The sequence below is a fragment of the Lactuca virosa genome, chromosome 4 (assembly GCF_052849685.1).
Source record: "Lactuca virosa cultivar CGN04683 chromosome 4, Lactuca_virosa_CGN04683_v6, whole genome shotgun sequence".
In the NCBI taxonomy this organism is placed as follows: Eukaryota; Viridiplantae; Streptophyta; class Magnoliopsida; order Asterales; family Asteraceae; genus Lactuca; species Lactuca virosa.
Genome location: NC_136429.1, coordinates 140,985,246 through 141,008,419, shown reverse-complemented (window position 1 = coordinate 141,008,419; position 23,174 = coordinate 140,985,246). Strand labels below are relative to the sequence as shown.

General features: G+C 37.4%; 1 protein-coding gene and 1 pseudogene across 1 annotated transcript; both read left to right on the top strand.

Moving 5' to 3' along the window:
• The first annotated feature begins 14,088 nt into the window (after window positions 1-14,088).
• On the top strand, window positions 14,089-15,832 carry LOC145105123 (uncharacterized; annotated as a pseudogene).
• Window positions 15,833-21,476: 5,644 nt separating this feature from the next.
• Window positions 21,477-22,799, top strand: LOC145168532 (CBL-interacting protein kinase 1-like). Its single transcript, XM_079087322.1, has 4 exons — window positions 21,477-21,830; window positions 21,978-22,135; window positions 22,203-22,388; window positions 22,468-22,799. The coding sequence occupies exons 2-4, from the start codon at window positions 22,079-22,081 to the stop codon at window positions 22,510-22,512; spliced, it is 288 nt and encodes a 95-aa protein (XP_078943448.1). The 5' UTR covers window positions 21,477-21,830; window positions 21,978-22,078; the 3' UTR covers window positions 22,513-22,799.
• The last annotated feature ends 375 nt before the right edge of the window (window positions 22,800-23,174 follow it).

Below are 23,174 nucleotides of genomic sequence, written 5' to 3'. Positions count from 1 at the left end.
AAAGCATATCATAAAACATGTATGGGTATTTTGGGAAAACTAACTTGAGCTCGGTAGATTGCATGCACCACACCCCTTTTTTATTAGAAAACTCTTTTATAAAACATTTCCTTTTAAAAAATCAACCAAACCCTCAATTTGAGTTCAGGCACACCCAAGAGTACGCTTGAATCCCTCAAACCAAGGCTCTGATACCAACTTGTAACTTCCCAAAAATCAAGACCAAAAATTTAAATTTTTAGAATAATAAAACCATCTTTCAAAACATGTTCATAAAACCATAATAGAATCAAAGTATAACCAAAACATCCAAATACATCAGAGAAAAATAAAATGCGGAACAATGTGGTGTGTGCGATGTGATCACCCCGACCTCTTCCCCTTGGATCCGGAAGTACTTGAAACATACACTGAAAACCATAAGCACGAAGCTTAGTGAGTTCCCCAAAATACCACTACCGTACATAACAAAAGGACCCAAACCTCACTTTTAGCATTCTACTTCACCATAATGACCTAAACACATGAATGGTTGACCTACAACCATCAAGATGCTAACTTCATGGACTAAGGACCTCAGAAACAATAAAAGAAGCAACTCCTAACTTCTGGAGTGGAAGGATTCCACTAGATCTCATCATATGACCAAAATAGGCCCAAAACTTCATAAAGACTAGATCTAAGCAAACAAGGAGCAAGTTCAAAGCTTTATACCTCAATGAAGATGGAAATGATGAGAGAACTTTCGATCTACAAGCTCAAGTCACACCAAAGCAACCTCTAAGTGTTATTCTTCCTTTAAATCACCAAAAACACCACCAAAACTCACTTCCAAGATCAAATCTCACAAATCGAGATTAGGGTTTCGATATTAGGGTTTGTAGGAGTGGAGGCTGACCATAAGATGCACCCAAGGCAACATAAGTTGCTTATATAGGGCACAAACCCAAAAAATTTGGGTTTGCCTCTGCTTAGCGTACGTCCAGCGTACGTGGGTGCCTCTGCGTCCAACTTTCAAGTCAGTACGCTCAACATACTCAGAAAAGAGTCTTACAAATAGCGTACGCCCAGCGTACTCGGCTAGGGACCAAAATGAAAAGAGTTTTGCAAATAGGGTATAAAAGGAACATACCCCCAAATCGCGAATGTTACACTATCTGTCGAGATAAAGACAGTTGAGAACGGATATCGTATGAAAAAATTATGATTTTTACATGGACTTTAACAGTCTAATCCAGTCAAAATATAAAAGTAAAGTCAAAGTTAGTTGATAGATTCTAAATGAAAATCATAGATCTCATCGATAGCTACGTGTGGATATAAAACCCGTCAAAAACGGAGCTCATATAAGCAAATAAAGAATTTTTTAAGAAATTAGGAAAACTCAGGCGCAGCCACGCACACCGACCACAGACGCTACACACAACTGAAAAACCACACACTAGGCGACACATTGAACCAGCGATTGATTGACACGTCATCACCTCCGACCATATGCACGACATACAGGGAACACAGTGTGTGGCACACAATCGATTTTCAGATATACATAAACGTGATTTTCAGCATTTTCTTCACACCACTTCTCCAATTCTCTTTAGATTACATCCTAGAATTTTTGCCCTTTTACACTCTAGTTCCCGGTTACTTTAACGAAGCCCTTTTGTGTCAGATATCTGGAGAATAGAAACTCTCGGGTCATAGTTTTTCCCGCATAATTCCTGATTTTCATTATATTACTCTGTAAGTCAAGCTACACTTATTTATTTATGTGTAACTTTTAATTATAGTCATAGTCATTATTATGAACCTATAATTAAGATTTATCAATGATTCCAGGTAATTATATTGATTGATCTACTTACGGGAGTGATGTCTAGACTGGATTTAGTGAGGTGTTTAAAATGGGATTTCCAAACATTATACTTTATATACCAAACGGACCCTACCTCCGATATGATCCTACCTGGTTATTCCTTACTTGATAGATCTTGATGTAGACATTGAGATTGTTGAGGAATCTAGACTATCATTATATAGTCACCAAGATTATTAAACAAGACTAAGACTTAGCGCTTTATATATTTAGGTCTTTGAGAAGTGTTAAGGCGAAGCATTGTCCTAACCTCTGGTTACCTACTATTGTCAGGTGAGTGCATAGTTACTTTCAAGAGCATAATTTAATAAAAGTATTTGTTAAATGCTAATTGTTTTATTTACACTTTGTGCTACTTGTACACCTATAATAGTACTGCGTACTTGGAACTGTACTGAACATATTTTGCCTTTAGTATAAGTCTATAGTAGTTATAATATGACTTGTATAAGGTGTCTAGCTCCCAATACGTTACGCTATTGTTTAGGTATCATTATGGGGTAGAGTGTTAGATCAGAGTGGAGTGTCGTATTCCTCCTCTTTCTTGGATGACCAGAAATGGTGGGTCCATATCAAACAACCGATAGGTATGTCTGGGTCATCGACCAGAGTATATGACAACACTTGACTATTCTAGGCAGTCTAGTGAATTATGTTGCTAGTGCGGACTTATAACCCACAGACATAGATAAAATATTTATCAATAGCTTTGAACACTAGTTGCCTTTTATGACTTACACTAGCCAAGGACTCCCCTAGTTGTGTAGTCAACCAGATACTCAAACGGTTTATCAGGTAGGGTGATTCCTCGAGATAATCGTCGGCTTAGGATTCGTGAGAATCATTTGGGTTGGGTAGTATGTCTTAAAGATATTTATGTTAGATTTTATATACTTATATTTGTAACACCCTATTTCGAATCGTTTCCTATTTTGGAGTAGTGATCAGGGATTGGGTGTTACCGGGCTTGGGAACCTTGAAGAATTGAGATTTAGACTCATTTGGGGTTTGATAATGAAATTTGGATGATTCGGGTATTCGTTTTGTGTTTTGGAGCCAAAGGGTATTTTGGTAATTTATCAGCTCGGGCTTCTATGGAAAATGGATGTTCATTCGGGATTTGGTAAGGCAGGTACGAGTTGATGGAAGTGTAGAGCTTCTTGTTACCTTTTTATGGATATAAGGATCGTCGAAATCGGAATTATAATGAAGAAGTTATGGTCTTTGGAATATGTTACGGTTTGTGGGAAAACCCTAGTACGCGGGGCGTACCTAGGGAGTACGTGAGGTGTACTCATGCGAAGGGCATTACGATGTGCGTAATGTTGAGTACTCCTAGCACACTAAGAGGGTCAGATCGGGTTTACGAGACCTCGTATGCTGGGCGTACGAGGAGTACGCGGGGCGTACGAAGGAAAAGTGAAAACCCTAATTCTTGGAGTTGTACCCTATACAATCTCATTAAGTATTCTTGGTTGGTCCCTATACCAGCCTCTAAGTTCCCAAAACACTATAAGTTGTCTCTAAGCCTCCATGGTTGTAATTTTGAGCTCATGATGTGCATTTTGGTGTTTTTGGGTCATTTCCAAGAAGATGAAGTTTGATGCAAGGTTGTGAATCAAGGATGAGCTTATAGATCTGGATTATGTGCTTCATTTCCAGCTTGTTTGAGGTAAAAAAAGCTTTAATCTTGTTCATTGTTGGCTTAGATCTATCTTGTATGAGTTTTTGGTTCATTTTGGTCCCAAGAATGATATCTAGTGGTTTGGTACCACTCCAGAAGCTATGAGTTGCCACTCTTGGTGTTTTTGAGGTTCTAGATGCTTAAAGTAGTCTCCTTTAGTGTTTGGAATCCCTCATGCATGAGATGGTGTCCATTTGGTGGAAGTATAATGTTTTATTTTGATGTTAGGTTCTTTTGGGTCATGCAAAGTCATCAAGTCCATGACTTTATGGTTTTAGACGTTCTTTAAGAAGTAGATTTATGGTTTGGACTCTTGGTCTTGAGCATTAAGTGCTTAATGGAGTTTTGGCTTAATGGATGAGTACGTTAGGCGTACAAGTCTGTATGCATAGCGTACAAGCTAAATTGCATGTACGCTTAGCGTACAGCTGAGTACGCCCCGCGTACTTAGTTCTTAATGGGCCATCTGAGTATAAGTGTCTTGGACTAGGAATTTTGGTTGGGCTTTAGGGTAAGGCCCATGTAAGGGGGGTTTGGGCCCAATTTGAAAAATTGGGCTATAGTTGGTTATTTGGCTTTTGGGCCTTTCAGGTTGTGAGTTGGGCCTTGCTCTTGGACCAAGCTCGGTTAGGGGTAAAATGGTCTTTTGACCCAGAGTATGGATTTATGATTATGGTTTGGTACCCAATTGATAGTTGGGTGTTGTTTTGATATTGACAGTTCGGGGAATCTGTCAGCCAGTAGCCAGGGATCGTTTGTGTGTTTCGGCAGTGCAAGGTGAGTTTTCCTCACTGTACTTACGGGTCGAAGGCACCTAGGTCGACCCTTTGGATTGTTATCTTGGTTTATCGTATGATTGTTTACTGTGGTGATATGTTAGATCTGTATCCTGGTAGATAGGATGTTGTTATTATGTAGTGATCTGTTAGATCTGTATCCTGGTAGATAGGATGATGTTATGCTTAGTGATTTGTAAGATCTGCCCGTTCGTTATTCGCGGGTTATTTGTATGCTTGTCTGTTATATATATATATATATATATATATATATATATATATATATATATATATATATATATATATATATATATATATATATGTGTGTGTGTGTGTGTGTGTGTGTGTGTGTGTGTTTCGACATTGTGTATGTGTGGTTAGGTTGAGGCGGTCCTAATTTGTGTTGAAGGCCAACAGACCCAGGGCGGGCCGGATAGACTAGAGACCAGTGGGGTGTACCAGTCAGGTCGAAGGCCCGGATAACGGTCCAGATAGGCTGAAGGCCCGGTGTGGCGTACGAGTCATGCTGAAGTTTCTGTGAGTGGTCCAAGTAAACTGTAGGTCGGTTGGGCGTTCCAGGCAGACTGAAGGCTCTGTCTGCTTGTTGTTTGTTGTACATGTTGTCCATTGTGTGTTGGTACTTTGGGGGAAACTCACTAAGCTTTGTGCTTACAGTTTTTGGTTTATGGTTTTAGGTGTTTCAGAGATTCGTGGCAAGGCGAAGGCATGACCGTACACATCCTGATTTTATGTCATTGATCTTGGGAGGAACTGATTATCAAATAATGTTTTGAGAACACTATTTTTGTAAACATTTTTATTAGTAAAAGGATCGTTTTGAAAAGTTTAAAATTGTTGAAATTTTTGGGATGTTACAAGTTGGTATCAGAGCCTTGGTTTGAGTGAATTAGAGGAACACTCGTGTGAATCCAGTCTCAAACTAAGGAACAAGATGTTTTCAAACTAGTTTCAAATAGTTTTCAAAATAATCAACGAGGATGCGATGTGTACGATCAACCGGAGCCAGTAAGTTCACCCCAAATTACCACACAATTATTTTGAGATTATGCTTTGATATGTTAAAATAGCATGCTAGTATTAGGATAGGGATCTTCAGGAGCTGTATGAAAGAATTGCCTGATATATGAAGCCTTATCTCTTATAGAATCCCTGATTGATTGTGGTATGACTCTTTCGCGTGTGACCTGGCTATTGATTGAATGCGCTAAGTCACATGCTACATGGTTTAAATGATCTTAGGATAAGGGGTTTGGTCCTACTGTGCAACTCTTGTCTGAGTCCAACCGTTGTGGGATTGAATCTTTTAGCCTAAGATTGTTTAAACTATGGGGTATGTGATTGTATTCATGCGATAGTCATCTGGCACCAATGGAGGGTCGCACGGCAGTTTGTGGTACAGTGAGTGTGTGGGGTCAGCCAACCAGCGTTATCAGATGAGGAGGTTGTGGTTTCCTTAGAGTGGGTGCGGTTCATAGCTGGTCAGCGTGAGAAATGTTTAGCCACTCTTGAGAGAGTGAGGGCAAGGCGAAGGTGCACCCGAGATGTTGGGAAATAGAGGTCGAAAGTTTTGTATGAGGATCTGTCTGATTTTTTTGTGTTTAGTGCCAATAGACTCCTCTGCTCGAATGTTGCTTTCTTTTTGCTTTGTGGAACTCTTAGGTGATGGGAGTTAGCTACTAAGTGAATATGTCAAGTCTCATGTAACAAGGGTTGAATAATCTCAGTGTGATGGATTTAACCTTATTGCACAACTCTTGTCTGAGTCCAACCGTTGTATGGATGAGTATGTTACTCGAAGGATTATCTAAGCTTTGTCGCATGTGATTGTATTCATGAGGTGGGTAACTGGCATTATGAGGAGTTATTTAGCAGCTGATGGAAGGGTCACGACGGGAACCTAGGAAAGCCTATAGATTGCTTCAGTAGGTTTTTTGCGCTAGTTAGCGAGTATTGGTGTATGGATTTGAGAAGGTGACTTAGAGGATTCAGGAGGATTCTTGAGGAAAGTATGGATAGGTGTGGAAGGTAGTATTGGGCCCGTACTACTGAAAGCACAAGATCCATACTCGAATCGGGGAGAGTCTTGGAGAATCTAGGAAGCCTGTTGGATGAGCATTCATGGGTATATTCGGATCTTGTGCATGTTGTCTCAGTATGGTGTTGAGCACTCAGGAATGGGGTTCAGATTATGGTTTCCGGCTCAGGAGCAGGTACTGAGTCGATCGATGTGCGGTCGTGGGAGTTCATCTCATCGGAGATTAATCACGATGTTTCGGATTGGACTTTGTTGGTCTTTGGTTCAGCCAAGCAATGGATTTTGGAACTCTTGGATGGTCATCTAGGGGCCTTTCGGGCCGAGGTTGTATTAGGGTAGTCGGGGGCTCGTATGGAGCCTAAAGCTTGTGAATCTCTAGAATCCTTTAGGAAGGAGGATCCTGTTGTTAGTTCTTGTCATCTGGGATCGAAATGGAGTTTTGAACCATGTCCTCGGTTGGTTGGGGTAATTCTGGAGGAGGAGGAGGTCAGGATTTCTTCGGATGCTTTGCGGATATGTCATCTTTTGTATTCTTCTGGGTTGTATCAGGAATTTGTATTGCATTGTAGTTTTGCTGGTTTGGGATAAATTATATCTCGAGTTGGTTCACTGCTAGTGTCTGGATTATATTATCAAGTATTGTGATATGCTATTCTGCATGTCGGGAGTCTTCGATGAATCATCAGAGGGTCGTATCTTGTTGAGTGGGTTCAGCGTGTCCTGTTGTTGTTCCGGGTCCTTATCGGGATCAATTCAGGAGTATTTCCTGGAGGATCTTTGGTCAGGGTTTGTGGTTTAGTTCTCCATTGAAGTTAGGGTTCAGTGGTTTTATCATCTGTTCGGGTATGATCGACGATTTCCAGTGGAAGAACTTTTGAGTTCCGATACTACCGTTGCTTGAGAGGAGCAGTAGCAAGAAGATGGTGGTGTAAGTTGTGTGAGTTGTTTAATCATTGGATGTGTCATAGGAGTTGTATTTTCACATGGAATGTAGTCGGTTAGAGTTCAGTGATTCTTTGAGAATAGAGTTTGGAGTGGATGTTCGTCAGTGCATGGCTAGGGTTGTGGTTTCTAGTCGCCAACATAAGAATGTAAGGAATTGGTATGGTATCATGGGAACTGATTTGGATTATCGGACGGGTTAATATTTCAAGGGTATTCTTTAGGATTTCAGGAACTAGGTGATCATTGAGTCTAGCTAACAATGGAACGTTAGTATTGATAAGCACATGTCATAGGCGATTCATGCTATATAAGGTTGATGGGTTGGGAATCCATCGAATTAAGGGGTGAGAGAACTTCGTCGAATCCAAGTGGGGGAGAATCGATCAGGTTTTTCGGAAGGCAGGATGGGTGTGAACTAGGGCAAGTTTTACATCCTGGCCAGGAGGAGAGACAGCCCAAGTGGCCGTTTATATTGAGGTTGTGTAAGTGGGAGTTCAGGAAACTTCCAACCGTTGGTCGGCGTCTTACTTATTATGCATAGCAGGCTTGTGGTTGAGCCTAGGTTGAGGGCTTCGAAATTCGAAGTGTGACCCGAACACCTGATCGAATGTAGTGGATGTAGGTTTCAGCTCAGGATGAGCGAAGTTATGATAGTTTGGGTGTGGTAAGGCCATAGGTGGTAGAAATGGTTGGTTAGGAGTGTTGTAAGACTACGATAGGATCGTAGCATTCACCAGTTCGAGGTAGAAAATCATTGGAGGTGGTCATGATTGTAAAGTGGGAATCAGTTCTTGCCATGGGCACGCCAGCCAGGATTTCCGAGGAGTATCTCTCTGTTTTGGGTTGGGGCCATTGGGGTCCGAGGCGGAGTCGGGCCTGTGTAGCTCTAGGCGGTTGGGACCCGTAGGCGAGGCCCATGTGATTATGGAAATACAGGTGAGACAGGTAGAGACCGTTGGGTCTAGGTTTTTGGATCTTGAGTTGCAGAATTAAGTGGGTGGTTAGTATGTGATGCAGAGGGGTTTTAGGCAGGGTGGCCTTGTTAATCGGACTATTGGGAACCTGGTGGTTGCACCAGGTGCGAGACTGGTAGTCTCGGCGATGGTTGGGAACCTTTATATCTCAGTCTAGCAAGGGGTTGTCGTTATCTGAAGGTCTTGGGTGAAATGAAAGTGCAGATCCACGGATCTCGGGTTATGAGTTAAGTATCGGGTTGGTTTCTGTGAAAGATCTCGAGTCAGATATTGCTAGTGTTTTGTGCGGGCTTTTCGTTTCAGTGTAATAAGGATTAGGGTATCTATATGTCGAGGGCATCAATCGAAGGGTTCAGGGGTTATGAATGGATTCAGTTTTGATGATAGATCAAGCTCTTGTGATTGTGTCATGGATTGGTTCTACTGGTGAATGGCATCCAGATAAGTCAAGGCAATATTATTGATTTGGAACTCGTGTGGGGAATAGCTTGTTATTCGGAGGAGATGTTAGGTCACTAGCAGTCGGGATTGGATAATTTCAAAGTAAATGATTTGATCTTGTTATGCAGCTCTCGTTTGAGTCTAACCGTTACAGGGAACTCGTGCGAGGGTCATATCGGGTTTGCGAGACCTCGTACGCTAGGCATACGAGGAGTACGCGGGGCGTACGAAGGAAAAGTGAAAACCCTAATTCTTGGAGTTGTAACCTATATAATCTCATTAAGTCTTTTTGGTTGGTTCCTATTCCAGCCTCCAAGTTCTCAAAACCCTAGAAATCGTCTATAGGCCTCCATGGATGTAATTTTGAACTCATGATGTGCATTTTGGTGTTTTTGGGTCATTTCCAAGAAGATGGTGTTCGATGCAAGGTTGTGAATCAAGGATGAGCTTATGGATCTGGATTATGTGCTTCATTTCTAGCTTGTTTGAGGTAAAAAGATTTAAAATTGTTCATTGTTGGCTTAGATCTAGTTTGTATGAGTTTTTGGTTCATTTTGGTCCCAAGAATGACATCTAGTGGTTTGGTACAACTCTAGGAGCTATGAGTTGCCACTCTTGGTGTTTCTGAGGTTCTAGATGCTTAAAGTTGTCTCCTTTAGGGTTTGGAATCCCCCATGCATGAGATGGTGTCCATTTGGTGAAAGTATAATGTTTTATTTTGATGTTGGGTTCTTTTGGGGCATGTAAAGTCATCAAGTCAATGACTTTATGGTTCTAGACGTTCTTTAAGAAGTAGATCTGTGGTTTGGACTCCTGGTCTTGAGCATTAAGTGCTTAATGGATTTTTGGCTTAATGGATGAGTACGTTGGGCGTACAAGTGTGTACGCGCATGGTACAAGCCAAATTTCATGTATGCTTAGCGTACAGTTGAATACGCCCCGCGTACTCAGTCAGGAGGGTTATGGCTTTTGGGCTTCGTCTTGGGCTTCCTTTTTGGGCTTGGGTGTTTGAGTTATTAATGGGCCATCTGAGTATAAGTGTCTTGGACTAGGAATTTCGGTTGGGCTTTAGGGTAAGGCCCATTTAAAGGGGTTTGGGCCCAATTTGGAAAATTAGGCCATAATTGGGCCTTGGTTGGTTATTTGGCTTTTGGGCCTTTCTGGTTGTGATTTGGGCCTTGGTCTTGGACCTAGCTAGGTTAGGGATAAAATGGTCTTTTCACCCTGAGTATGGATTTATGGTTATGGTTTGGAACCCAATTGATAGTTGGGTGTTGTTTTGAAATTGACAGTTCGGGGAATCTGTCAGCCAGCAGCCAGGGATCGTCTGTGTGTTTCGGCAGTGCGAGGTGAGTTTTTCTCACTATACTTACGGGTCGAAGGCACCAAGGCCGGCCCTTTGGATTGTTATACTGGTTTATCGTATGATTGTATGTTGTGGTGATCTATTAGATCTGTATCCTGGTAGATAGGATGTTGCTATGATGTAGTGATCTGTTAGATTTGTATCCTGGTAGATAAGATGATGTTATGCTTAGTGATCTATAAGATCTGTCAGATCGTTATTGATTGGTTATTTGTATGCTTGTCTGTTATATATGTGTGTCGACACGGTATATGTGTGGTTGGGTTGAGGCGGTCATGCTTTGTGCTGAAGGCCAACAGACCTAGGGCGCCCCGGATAGACTGAAGGCCAGTGGGGCATACCAGTCAGGCCGAAGGCCCGAAGAACGGTCCAGATAGGTTGAAGGCCTGGTGTGGCGTACCAGTCATGCTGAAGGTTTTGTTAGCGGTCCAGGTAGACTGTAAGCCGGTGGGGCGTTCCAGTCAGACTAAAGGCTATGTATGCATGTTGTTTGTTGTATATGTTATCCGTTGTGTGTTGGTACTTTGGGGGAAGCTCACTAAGTTTTGTGCTTACATTTTTTGGTTTATGGTTTTAGAGATTCGTGGCAAGGCGATGGCATGATCGTACACATCCTGATTTTATGTCATTCATCTTGGGAGGCATTGATTTTCAAATAATGTTTTGAGAACACTATTTTTGTAAACATTTTTATTAGTAAAAGAATCATTTTGAAAAGTTTAAAATTGTTAAAATTATTGGGATGTTACAATATTATTTGCAATGATTATTTTGTAGGAACGATACTATGATTTACTATCATTAGTTATTATGGGCTTTAAAACCATATGCATATGACCAGGTTTCCCAAACTTGACTCACTCATTTTATGTGTATCACATGTAATGGATGTAAGGTTGTTGAAACTTAGTTAGGATGCCGAGTGAAATAAGAGATGAGCTTGTTATAGTGTTTCCGGACCTTTTATATATTTACATTGTAATGTATGTTTCGATATGAACACTGACATCCTCGGAATTTAATATAACGAAATAACTTTTGTTGTCTCAATATTTTTATATAACTGAGAATTTTTGCATCTTAATTATTAAAGCGTAAATAACAAGTTTTAATCGGTTCTGAAAACAATGGGATGTCACAACATTTTATTGTCTTTTATAATGGTTTCCATGTCATTATTTAGTTTGTTTGATTCGTGTTTTTTGGGCATCTGAAGTACCCGTAGGGTAGGAAAGTATGGGTCCATACTCACAATAGGATGAAGCTGTATCTAAAACAATTGAGGGACATATTCATGGTGACAATAAAAAGGCCATGAAGTACAATTACTTCGTCATGGGATTCATATGCACGTTCATAATTATATTTGTTGACATTACAATTTTTTAACTTGATATATCTAAAGGGAACTGATTCGTACACAACATTTTTTCTCCGTACACAACAATTTGTGTTTAAAGTGTTGTATTGTACAACTTTATAATGCATAAATTGTTGTGTATGGCAAAAAATTATTGTATACGAATCACTTCCCATATCTAAACATGTAACACATTCATTTATTATTAGGGTTTTTCAGTGAGGAACCTAAATGTGATCCCTCTGATCATTGCAAAGACAAGGTTTAAAAGGGTATTCATGATTCATTGTATAGATTTCATTGATGTAGACAGTGTACAATTTTATTTACATTTACTTTTATATATTTTATAATTAAATAATGATTTAATTAAATGGTTAATATATTATTAGTTGGGTTATGAGCTCACCAAGTCGTTGCTTCCCACAATGGACGAGTAGGTGGATGCAAGGTTGTCAATATCGTGATCCTACCTAAGATTGTTTTACGTTTTGCAAGATTGTGATCATAAAAGATCAGATCGGATCGAAAGATTATACCAAAATGAACTCGTATTCAAACTTGTTCACAAGGTCTTTGGTGTGAAGTATACATATTGATATTGATTAAGACATTGATAGTGGAATCAATTTAACTTCTTAAGCATGAACCATAAATTTTGTTGTTCCAATCCTAAAAATTAAGAAGAAAAACATATTAATAATAAAGCTCATTTTGATCATGTACAACCAAAGACATGAGATCACAAATGGATTACTACGACTGTGTTCTGTCTAATTTGAGATGAATCGATGAAATGATGAAGCTATACAAGACTTCTTACAACTTGTGATGCTCGATTTCAAGTTGGATAAACGAATTTTTGAGACTTGACTATATAATAATATTAGAAATGTGAGATGGTGATCGTAGTGTGATCTTGATGGTTTTTTATATGTAGGATACTAGAATCGTAAGATCTTAAGATCAAAATCGGGATCTTAATAACCATGAATGGATGGCTTCTTGACATCCAATATCCCCTTGATTAAGAAGTCAATGTGTTTCAGTAATATCTTACAATTACTAATTGTAAATGCCAACAATCAAGATATTGAAGGACCCATAGACTAGGTTCTACTTCTTGTTGCTAAATAATCATAGACCGAGATAAGGTTGATGTGAAGATGCTCGTAGACCATGGTCTATTTTTTCTACTAAGGGAAGACGGAGTCGTTGTGGGTTCCGGTGCCGGTACCGGCGGTACCGCCGGGAAACAATTCCTTCCATTTGGGTTGAGCGGGTTCCAGGGTTTAATTGTGTTAAAGTGGGTTGGTGAACCCGCTAAAATATGACGACTATTAATTTGTTTTCTTGTGAATGAATGCAAAATACTTTTTCAGAAGCAAAAGAGATTCCCTGCACTATTACTACAATTCAATTAAAGGTCACTATCACTTTGACTATATACACTTTCCATTTGACCATAGTCACAGATTCTTTTTAATTATTTTTTTATTTATTTTGTTTTAGAAGTTTATAAATACATAATACATATTTCATTTATTAGTGGTGTTTTTACTCTAGAAAATTTTATATTTCATTCGATTCCTTTAGTTACATTCAATGGATTCCCGAGGCAAATCTAAACAAACCGGTTCTAGCCAAAAACGTAAATCCACACAATGCGGTTCAAGTCAAGATATTCCATTTTTTTCTCAAGATTTTCAAAATCCAAACTATCAGCAATACCAAAACTACCAACAAAACCAAAACTACCAACAACAATATTTCCCGGTGCAACAATCTTACAACACATTTAGGCTTCCAGAGGAAAATCAGAGTTATAATCCATGGAATCAGTTTTCTCAAAGGGTTCCAGAAACCCAATTCAAATCTTCTCAACCCGAGAATTTCCAGTTTCGTGATGCTCAGAATGAAGAATCTGACAGTTCTAGTGACGACCCGACTCCCGAAAGAAACGAATAAGAAACCAGCGAGGAGTTGCAACCCGTTGCTGAGAAAAAATGCAACTATACACACCGCCAGAAGCGAAAGAAATGGGTGGAACGCGAAGAGTTGGCTTTGGCTAGGGCATATGTCGATGTTTCTAAAGATAAACAACGCGGAAATCAACAAAGGTTCGATGCATTTTGGGAGAGGGTTCTAGCGCATTTTAATGTTCAAATGGGAGGTTCGGATCGGTCAGGACACCAAGTAAACTCAAAATGGAAAGACCTCCAAAAGAAATATAATGCTTTCAACGGCATCTATAACCGTAAGATGAGCAGTGTGGCTAGCGGGAGATCTGAGGCTGATGTTTTACAATCTTCACTAAGTGAGTATCGGAGGACTATTAACCAGAAAGGTTTTCCTCATCAACAAGCTTGGGAGTGGTTGAAAGACAACGCGAAATGGGCATTTGTTGCAAAAGTGGGTGAAGATTCCCCACCTCCTTCTTCAAAACGAACCAAAACATCTTCATCCAACGCCTACACATCATCATCTGATCTATAATATCCTCCTGGATTCTCTCCCCAACAACAACAGTCGTTTAGTGTTGAAGACTCACCGCCCCAGAGAAAAAGAAAAGGAAAGAAAGCGACATCGACATCATCAACAGAAAATGAAATGTTTGATCTCGTCAAACAAATTTCCGACATCAAGACTGCAACCGAAACAGAGGCGGAACAGAGACAACGATATCGGGAACAAAAATTACGCATTCTCGAAGCTAATGAAGAACGAAAAGCTCAATTATTGGATCGGGAGATAGAGAACCAAGATATAGAGTATTTTCTCCGGCCGCATGATCATTTGACTGGAGGTATTTTGCGCACGGTGCTTAAAAGGAAACGACAAATTGCAACTAAGTATGGTTGGGAGTTGGAGAACCCGTGAAGTTCAAAATGTCGACATCATATGACTGGAGAATTTTTCTCTTTATTATTATGTTTTTTATTTTTATTTTTATTTTTCTTTTTATTAAGATTCTCTATATGTATCCTTGTTTCATTATCTATATATAGTTATGCTTGTTTCATTATCTATATATGTATGTGTGTTTCATTTTTCTCTCTATCTTTTCTCTTTTGTCAAAATGAATCCAAACATTCGGAAAATAGTAATGGAAGTTAACGATGATAGTTCATCATCTGAGGATGAACTTATCAACAATAATTTGTTACCTGTATTGTCTCGTACTGCATAACTGCTTCTTCAGAATAATGCTAGTTCAAGCAACATTCAAAGGAGAAACACAATCCACAAAGATCGTTTAGAGGCTGAACAACTGCTGATCCGACATTATTTTGCAGATGATTCAATTTATGGTCACGCGCAATTCCGTAGAAGATTTCGTATGAGCAAAGGTTTGTTTATGCGACTTGTTGGTGACCCGGAGACGAATTATCCTTATTTTCAAACAACATGGGATGCAACAAATCAAAGAAGTTTCAGTGCGCTACAAAAATGCACATCAACAATACGACAATTAGCGAAGGGTTATAACCCAGACTCGTTAGATGAGTATCTAAATCTGTCAGAAAGAACTTCTCGTGAATCTCTTGAAAACTTTTGCTACGGTGTTGTCCAAATGTATAAGGCTGAATATTTACGTCGTCCAACATCCACTGACATTCAACTTTTGTATGAAGCCCATGAAGCTAGACATGGATTCCCTGGAATGCTTTGTAACATTGACTGCACACATTGGAATTGGAGGAATTGTCCAACGGAATTGAGAGGCCAATACATGAGGGGTGACCATCAGTATCCATCAATGATACTAGAAGCGGTGACGTCACAAGATTTATGGTTTTGGCATGCATTCTATGGTGTAGCCGGATCTAACAATGATTTAAACGTCCTCTACCAATCACCATTGTTTGATGAGAAATATCATGGAACAGGACCCGATTGTTCATTTTATCTGAATGGTGAACACTACAAACATGGTTACTATCTTGCGGATGGAATATATCCATCATGGGCTGTATTTGTGAAGGCATATCCATATCAAGTTACCGATAAAAAGATACGGTTCAAGGTGGCATAAGAATCAGCAAGAAAGGATGTAGAACGTGTTTTTGGGGTCCTTAAAGGACGTTGGGACATATTAAAGATGCCTGCACGAGCTATGACGGTGAAGAAAACAAAAAATATAATGTACGCTTGTATTATACTACACAATATGATATTGAAAGATGAGGGTGATGCGATATCTCCTGTGTATCAGCCCGATCCCCCCACCGACGAAGTTGATGACCAAGAAATAATACACGAATTACGCAATGCTGAAACCCACCACCAACTTCGATCTAATCTTACTGATCACATTGAACATGTCTACATTCCAACTCTAGATAATAACTAGTTAATTTCAATTGACGTTTTAGGATTTAAATTATGTTGTCTTTTTTTAAGTGTATTTTTTTTAATTATCGTGTTTTATAATTATCGTGTTTTTTTATTTGTAGTGTGGTTTTTTAATTAAATGTTATTTTAAATATTATTTCAGAACTTTTTTTTTAAATTAGCAAAAAAAATAAAAAAATGTTATGGTTTATTTTAATTTATATTTTCTAATTTAATTAAATGAAAAAGAATATTAAATGTTATTTTTAATATTTAGAATTTTTTTTAAATTAGCAAAAAAAAAAAAAAAAAAAAAAAGAATGATATGGAAAGTGGGTTGAGTGGGTTCAAAAAGATAGGGTTTCCATATGATGTGGATTGGGAAAGATAGAAGAAATAAAAAGTAAAAAAATTGTTGTGACAGTGGGTTCAGTGGGTTGGGAGGGAAAGACTCCCTCCTCCCTAAGAGTCTGATAGTTACATATACATAAAACTCATAGTTTGAGGTACAGAATTTAACTTGGCATATTAACTAGTTTCATAACTAATTAACATTGCCTAACCTAATAAAATAGGATGAGAGACACATATATGACTGGGTTGTTGATGAGAGACCCTTAAATGATAGGGTTGATGACGAGGGACTTGTATAGATCATGAGACAAACTTTTAATTAAACTTTTTAAAATCATCATTCGTTATTTGTTAGTTAAGGGAACCGTTTCTAAAGAATATTTTTTCAGGATGAGTATAGTGTCATGAACGTGGATCTGTCTATGTTAAAGACACCATTAATAGTGCATCAGCGTTAGTGGCAGCGCATACAACCATATGAATGGATGAAGTCCCCATGGACCTAGATGCAAAGGGTAAGACCTCAATGTGGGCCCACGTCCTCATAGCGTTGACAGTTCCCTCAACTGTGTCATATTAGGCCTATACTAGATGAAGGATATATCAATACGACAATACCTATTGATTCGCCACTTGCTCATATTATAAGGATCAGCCCCACAATGCATATTTGGGAGAGAGTCTTTGGGGACGACAAGCTTAGGTTGTTTTAGTCTTATGTATTTTGAACAATATGTCGTCCGAAGGTTGAAGCCTATGCTATTCGAACTTCAAATGATCGATTTCCTTAAAAAAATGAATATAATCTGTTTGTCATTATAAAACATTCCAATTTTTTTTTAATCAGTATGACAATAAGTCTTTTAAAAAGACTACATTTATTATGATTTATTTTATTTGAAAATGTATATTTAAGTTAAAACTACTAAAAATAATAATAACAATAACAATAATAATAATAACAAATAAATATATAACTAAATTAAACTGTTATTGTCATTAGGGGTGTCCTAAAAAACTGAAATCAAATAACTCCCTCGAATTCAGTTCGATTAATCGAATAAGGATAACCTTATTCAGTTTGGGTTCGGTTAATTATGTTTGCAATTTACAAAGACGAATTAGCAAAATGTAAAACTAATAAGTTGAAGATTTTGATAAAAATGTTAAGCACTATTGCTTGATAAAATATCATTTGGTATAATGACGAACGGAATAAAATATATAAGACAAAGAGAAAAATAAAAAATAAAAAAAATAACTATGTTAATTTTCTCGTTTGTAAATAAAAAAAAACATTTGGCCTAAAATATGTGTGACCTACTTCGGTTTAACCTGGAAAACGGAACCAAATAACCCAAAACCGAATAATAAGAGATTGATTAAACTAATCTAAAATTTGTTTTGGTTACGATTAATTTAAAATTGTTAAAAAGTCGATTAAACCTAACCAAATTGAAAACCAGTTGAACTAACACCCTAATTTTCATGTTTTGAAAAATCACAGATACTTTATTTTCGGTTGTAAACATTGTAAATGACTAAATGGCTTATAACGCCATTTCATTGTACTTGCATCTAATTTTCATCATTGTTGCATGTAGTATACAATGAGAGGATATCCATTTTTTTCGCTTTTCTTATCTTCTTATAGTTGGTTCCATCGACATCTTTATATCTATTTTTCTATTTATACTAGCTTGTTTGTTTTCCACGCTATTCTTTTCATAATTGATAACGCTTGATAGACCAACAGATTGAAGATCGAAAATGGCATACAACAAAGCCTCCATGCTTTTTAGCTGCATCCTCTTGCTTTTGCTTGCGCTTACTTTCTCCATGGGAGAAAGTAAAGTCACCTTTCACACCAGTAAGTTCCATCATCGTTTTTATAACAATGAATTTCAAGTGCCTTTATTGATGGATATATATTTTTTGTTGTGGGTGTTTACTAGGGTTCACAGTGCAAGGAACATTGGTGTGCAACGAGATCTACGGGACACAAGTCGGGGACACATGCTTTAGTATAATAGAGGCCTTCCATCTCACGGCTTCTACCTTCAATACCTTCAATCCTAATTTGAACTGTCAGAAGGTGTTTGTTGGAGAATGGTTGTGCATTAATGGTATGGTAGTTTGAAGATGGTTCTTACCAATGGTTTAACTTTGTTGTGTTAGCTGTCTTTTTAAAAAATTACTTGAAATAATGTTATTTCATTTATGGTATTCCTTGAAGAGTATGGTGAATTATGGATTCTTCTTTGGATCTTTGTATCTTTGACAAAAATCATATTCTATATTTGAATTGTGTTAGATGAGTTTGATGTATTGTTTTTTGGATTTCTTTTGTTGGTTGATGATAAAACAATTCTTAAGTTATTGTGGTACACATTAATGAGAAGAAAAATGGAATGGACCATCCCAACTTAATGAGAAAAACGTTTTTGTATACCATCTAGAAAAGGAATCAACCATTCCTATGTGATATCTTTCGTTTCATTAGTTTTTCTGTCTTGATTATCACGAATTTCAATATAGGATAATCCACAACATGACATTATTAATTTTAGGCATAAAATGGAAAGCAAAGTACCGGAGAAGTGTAAGAATTGTTCAATTTATGCTAGACCAAAAACTTGAGTATATATAGTATAAATACTCCTAAAATCCGTAAAATGTATAACAATGGCAAAATGACAATTTTAGAAGATGGAGGCGAATACTGACAAATGGTAATTATGGAAGGTCCATATATTTCTGGAAAGCACAAGACTACAATTAATTCCAGAATTTATCTACCCTCTGGAAACCAATCTCGGGAAAACACAAACTAACGAGTGTTAAGATATTGTCAGCGTCATAGACAATGTCTTAGACGCTGATCAGTGTTGTAGAGCATTTTAGCAGAGTTTTGTTGTAGGACGGTAATTTGACGAAGCATAGAAGAAAAGACACAGATGCCAAGTGGGGAACCGAAGGATGTACAACATTTTATAGAGTATTTTAAAAGATGGTTAAGAGCAAGAAAAAACAATGCAAGGCTTGTTCATGTTCATTCGTTTAAGTTAGCCGAACAAACAAACGAAAATAAATGGATAAACAAATGACTTTTTTGTTCATGTTCATTCGTTTAATAAGTTATATTGTTCATGTTCGTTTGTTTATGTTCATGAACATGCTAAATGAACATAAATGAACAAAGATAAACAATCACAATTGAATATATATGAAAATAAACGAACATATAATATAATAATATAATCAAAACTAATTGAACATAAATAAACTTAAACGAACGAACATAAACGAACGTTCACGAACATAAATGAATGAACGAGACCATTATTCATGTGTTCGTTTAACTAAACGAACGAGAATTTGTGTTCATGTTCGTTTATTTATTAAATTAACGAACATAAACGAACTTCTCGTCGAACGGTTCATGAACTTTTCGTCGAACGTTCGGTTCGTTTACAGCCCTATACCAGTGTAATACCCCCTCTAGAATGTTGTCGCCACAATTTGTCTGACTTGCCATATTTTAGCAACTCAACAAGGGATGTTTGCATCGTCAACTTTCATCATTTCCTGGATGGTTTTCCCTACATTTTATAGCCTCCAAGGGTTACAAATCATCCCTAAAACACATCCAATCCATCTTTCATCAAGATTAAAACCTCTTTCCATAAAGAATTGTAGAACACTTGATGATAAATTTGTTATTGGAAGAATGTTCACCGAAAAACATTGTGTATTCATCTTCCTCATCTTCCCTCGAGAAGCTAAATCCACATGTGATCACAACTGAGATTAGGTTTTAAATTCTTGTTTGTGTTATTATTGGGTTTATGAACGCTTTTAGATTTGTGTGCAACATTGTAATATATTTATGTTTATGAATTTCTTGAAAATCCTTCGATTATTGTTCTATGAAACTGATTTTCTTCCTAAGTGTAAGTATACTTTAAAGTAATCTTCCCTACCATGGCAATTAAATCATCCATAGCGGTTTGTAAGATGATGGGTACAAAAAACTTAGTTTGTACCCAAATTTAGAGACAATTGATACTAGTTATGTTTATGTAACTTGAATCTCAAGATCTAGTAATTACCATAGTTAGTACTTAATTTGATTTAGGGCTACAACTGCAAGCGATCACATTTTCACAGTACAAATTCAAACTCTTTTCTATTTGGAACACTAGTTTTAATAATCAGTCATTTTTCAATTTTTCAATAAATTAGAGACCATAAGCTCCTCTAGTCTGACCATTACTTTCTACTTGCTAATCGCTATATTTAAGGGTTTTTTTTATACATCAAGTAATCAACAAATATGATCACCTTCCTTCAATATCAATTACGTGTTTCGTTTATATGGCCCTCCTATGATAAAGGAACATGATTGTGGTTACGTGGCTGGCAATCTTGATGTTTATCCATCATCAATGGTTTAAGTCCTCCTATGCAGATTGATAAACATCTTACTTAAAGAATGCATAGCTCATTTGTGGCATTCTAAAAAAAATTAAAGTATATCAAGGTCAGTGGTTTAATGATCATCACTCCATTAGATGTTTTCTTCAATGGTAACCGCTAAATCATGTTGTTCTAAATATTTTCTCTTTAAGTGGTACTTTCCACGATTATCAATGGTCGCATACAATTCACTTAAAAGCATAAATAGTATCTAAACAAGAACGGATATGATTCATTAACCTGAAATCTCTTAAATAACAAGTTAGTTTGAAAATACAAGTAAACACCGAACAACAGTTGAAGATTATAACAAAAACAGGCTAGACAGCAAGATTACAATATATAATATTGCACAATCTGTTGATGATACAAAGAATACACAACACAATATAAAACCCTAACACTAATTGAGGTGGAGAGAGTTGCGAGAAGAGAAGAGTGTGAATTATGACGTCTTTTCTCATCTTGAAGAGCTTTATACTTCGGGTTAAACCCGGATGATATTTTGTGTCAAGAAAGACGTGCGATTTCCTTGATAATATCTAGAAGCGAGCCGCAACCCTTTGATTATTATGCTACGATACTTTCAGTCCTTCACCTTCTTCATTCTTCCAAACAACTACATATCATTGGCCCAGCATCAATTATGCCCATCAGATTTAGCCCAATTGCCACCATTAGCCCAAATCATCTCATTACACATTAAATGTTAGGGGCTGTTTGGTAGCCTCTTAATTGAAAAATTAAGAGGCAACCTCTTAATTATTCAGATTAAGAGTGTTTAGTTGGGTATGAATAAAAGTCTCTTAATATTTTGACAGCCTCTTAAACTTTCAGACTTCAGCTCATATCTGAAAAAAAAAAATGCGGTGTTCCCTCGTTTGCCCTCGTACTCCCGTCCATCAAACACACACCCGCCTTAATCATCCCTCCGATCTCCTCCCAAATCCGACCATCTCTAGCGTCGATAATCTCCTCTCACCTCCTCCCATCGTCGATGTCGCACAGCATCGCCGCCCCCATCGTCGATCTCATACACACGAGTTTCTCAGAGCTTCTGATATCGACTCCTACCACCAAGGTCAGACCTCTGAAGCCAATCTCCAACAACACCACCTTCTTCAGTGTTGGTATCCTCCCTCGACAGCGCCGGCGACCGCCACTTAACCTCCATCACGCACTAGGTTTGTTTTTCTCTAATTTTCCAAAAATCAGTTTATGTTAACTCTATTCTTGAAATCGTTTGAAGACAAATGGTTTTTAGGGTTGTTAGATCGTTTTATTGAAATCTACACGTGATGATAGAAACCTAGCTGTGATTTATCTAACAGATGCCAAGGCTATAGCTCTTGAGGTGTTATCTAACAGAGGGTATGATGGAGGGGCATCTGATACTTGGTCTTGTGGTGTCATCTGACTCATCTTGTATGCAATGCTTACAGTGTATCTACCTTTTGATGATAGAAACCTAGCTTTGATTTATCAGAAGGTAAAAATGCATATAGTTGTAATCTTTATTGATTCTTTAATGTTGTAATGATTTGGGGTTTTTCTAGATTTGCAAAGGGGATGTGCGAATGCATAAATGGATGACTCCAGGAGCACAGAGTCTTATAAAGAGAATTCTTGATCCAAACCCGAAAAGGATAACAATGGCAGATATTAAAGTAGATGAATGGTTTAAACAAGATTACACTCCTGCAAAACCTAATGAAGATGAAGTTTTGTCAATACAAGAGAATGTAAGAAATCAAATGCTACTTTTTTTATTTTGAAAAAAGTTGAAACTTTTCATCGAGTTCTTGAATTTTCTTGCTGCAGGCTGTAGAAAATCAAGAATTACCTACCCATGTCAATGCTTTTTGAGCTCATTGGAATGTCTTGGAGCCTTGATCTCTCGGGTTTCTTTGAGAAAGAAGTAAAGATTTTGATTCAATTTTTAATTTTTTTTAAAGTTTTGAAAAAATATTGTACTTGATACAAAGTTACAAACACTGTTTGACATCAGAGGATGTATAAGTTATGGTAGTTTGTAAATTTGTTTATAAATCCTTGTTTATGTCGTAGTTTTAGAAGAGTTAAATGCATAATGTAAGAATAAACTTGCATTTTTATGCATAATGTAAGAATAAACTTGCTAAATTTGGATTTTATATGGTGTTTATATTTTTTTAATACGTATTTAAGAAATTTATTAGGTTATTTTCTAAACAAACAGTTGAATTCAATAAAAAATAAAACAGAAGGGTAAAATAGTCATTTTAATAATTTAGCACAACAATTCAGAGGTCCCAACCAAACAACATGTTAAACATTCAGCTCTTAAAATTTCAGACCCTCTTAGAAATTCAGATCTCTTAAAAATTCAGATCCTGCCAAACAGCCCCTTACTCGAACATTTATACAATTTATTAAACTAACTAATTATTACATTTTAAGCTAATTAAAAAAGGTTGGGATTGCTTATGTTTTATATTCTTTTTTTAACAAATTCTAAGTTTTTGAATCTACAAATGATTGGAGTTACT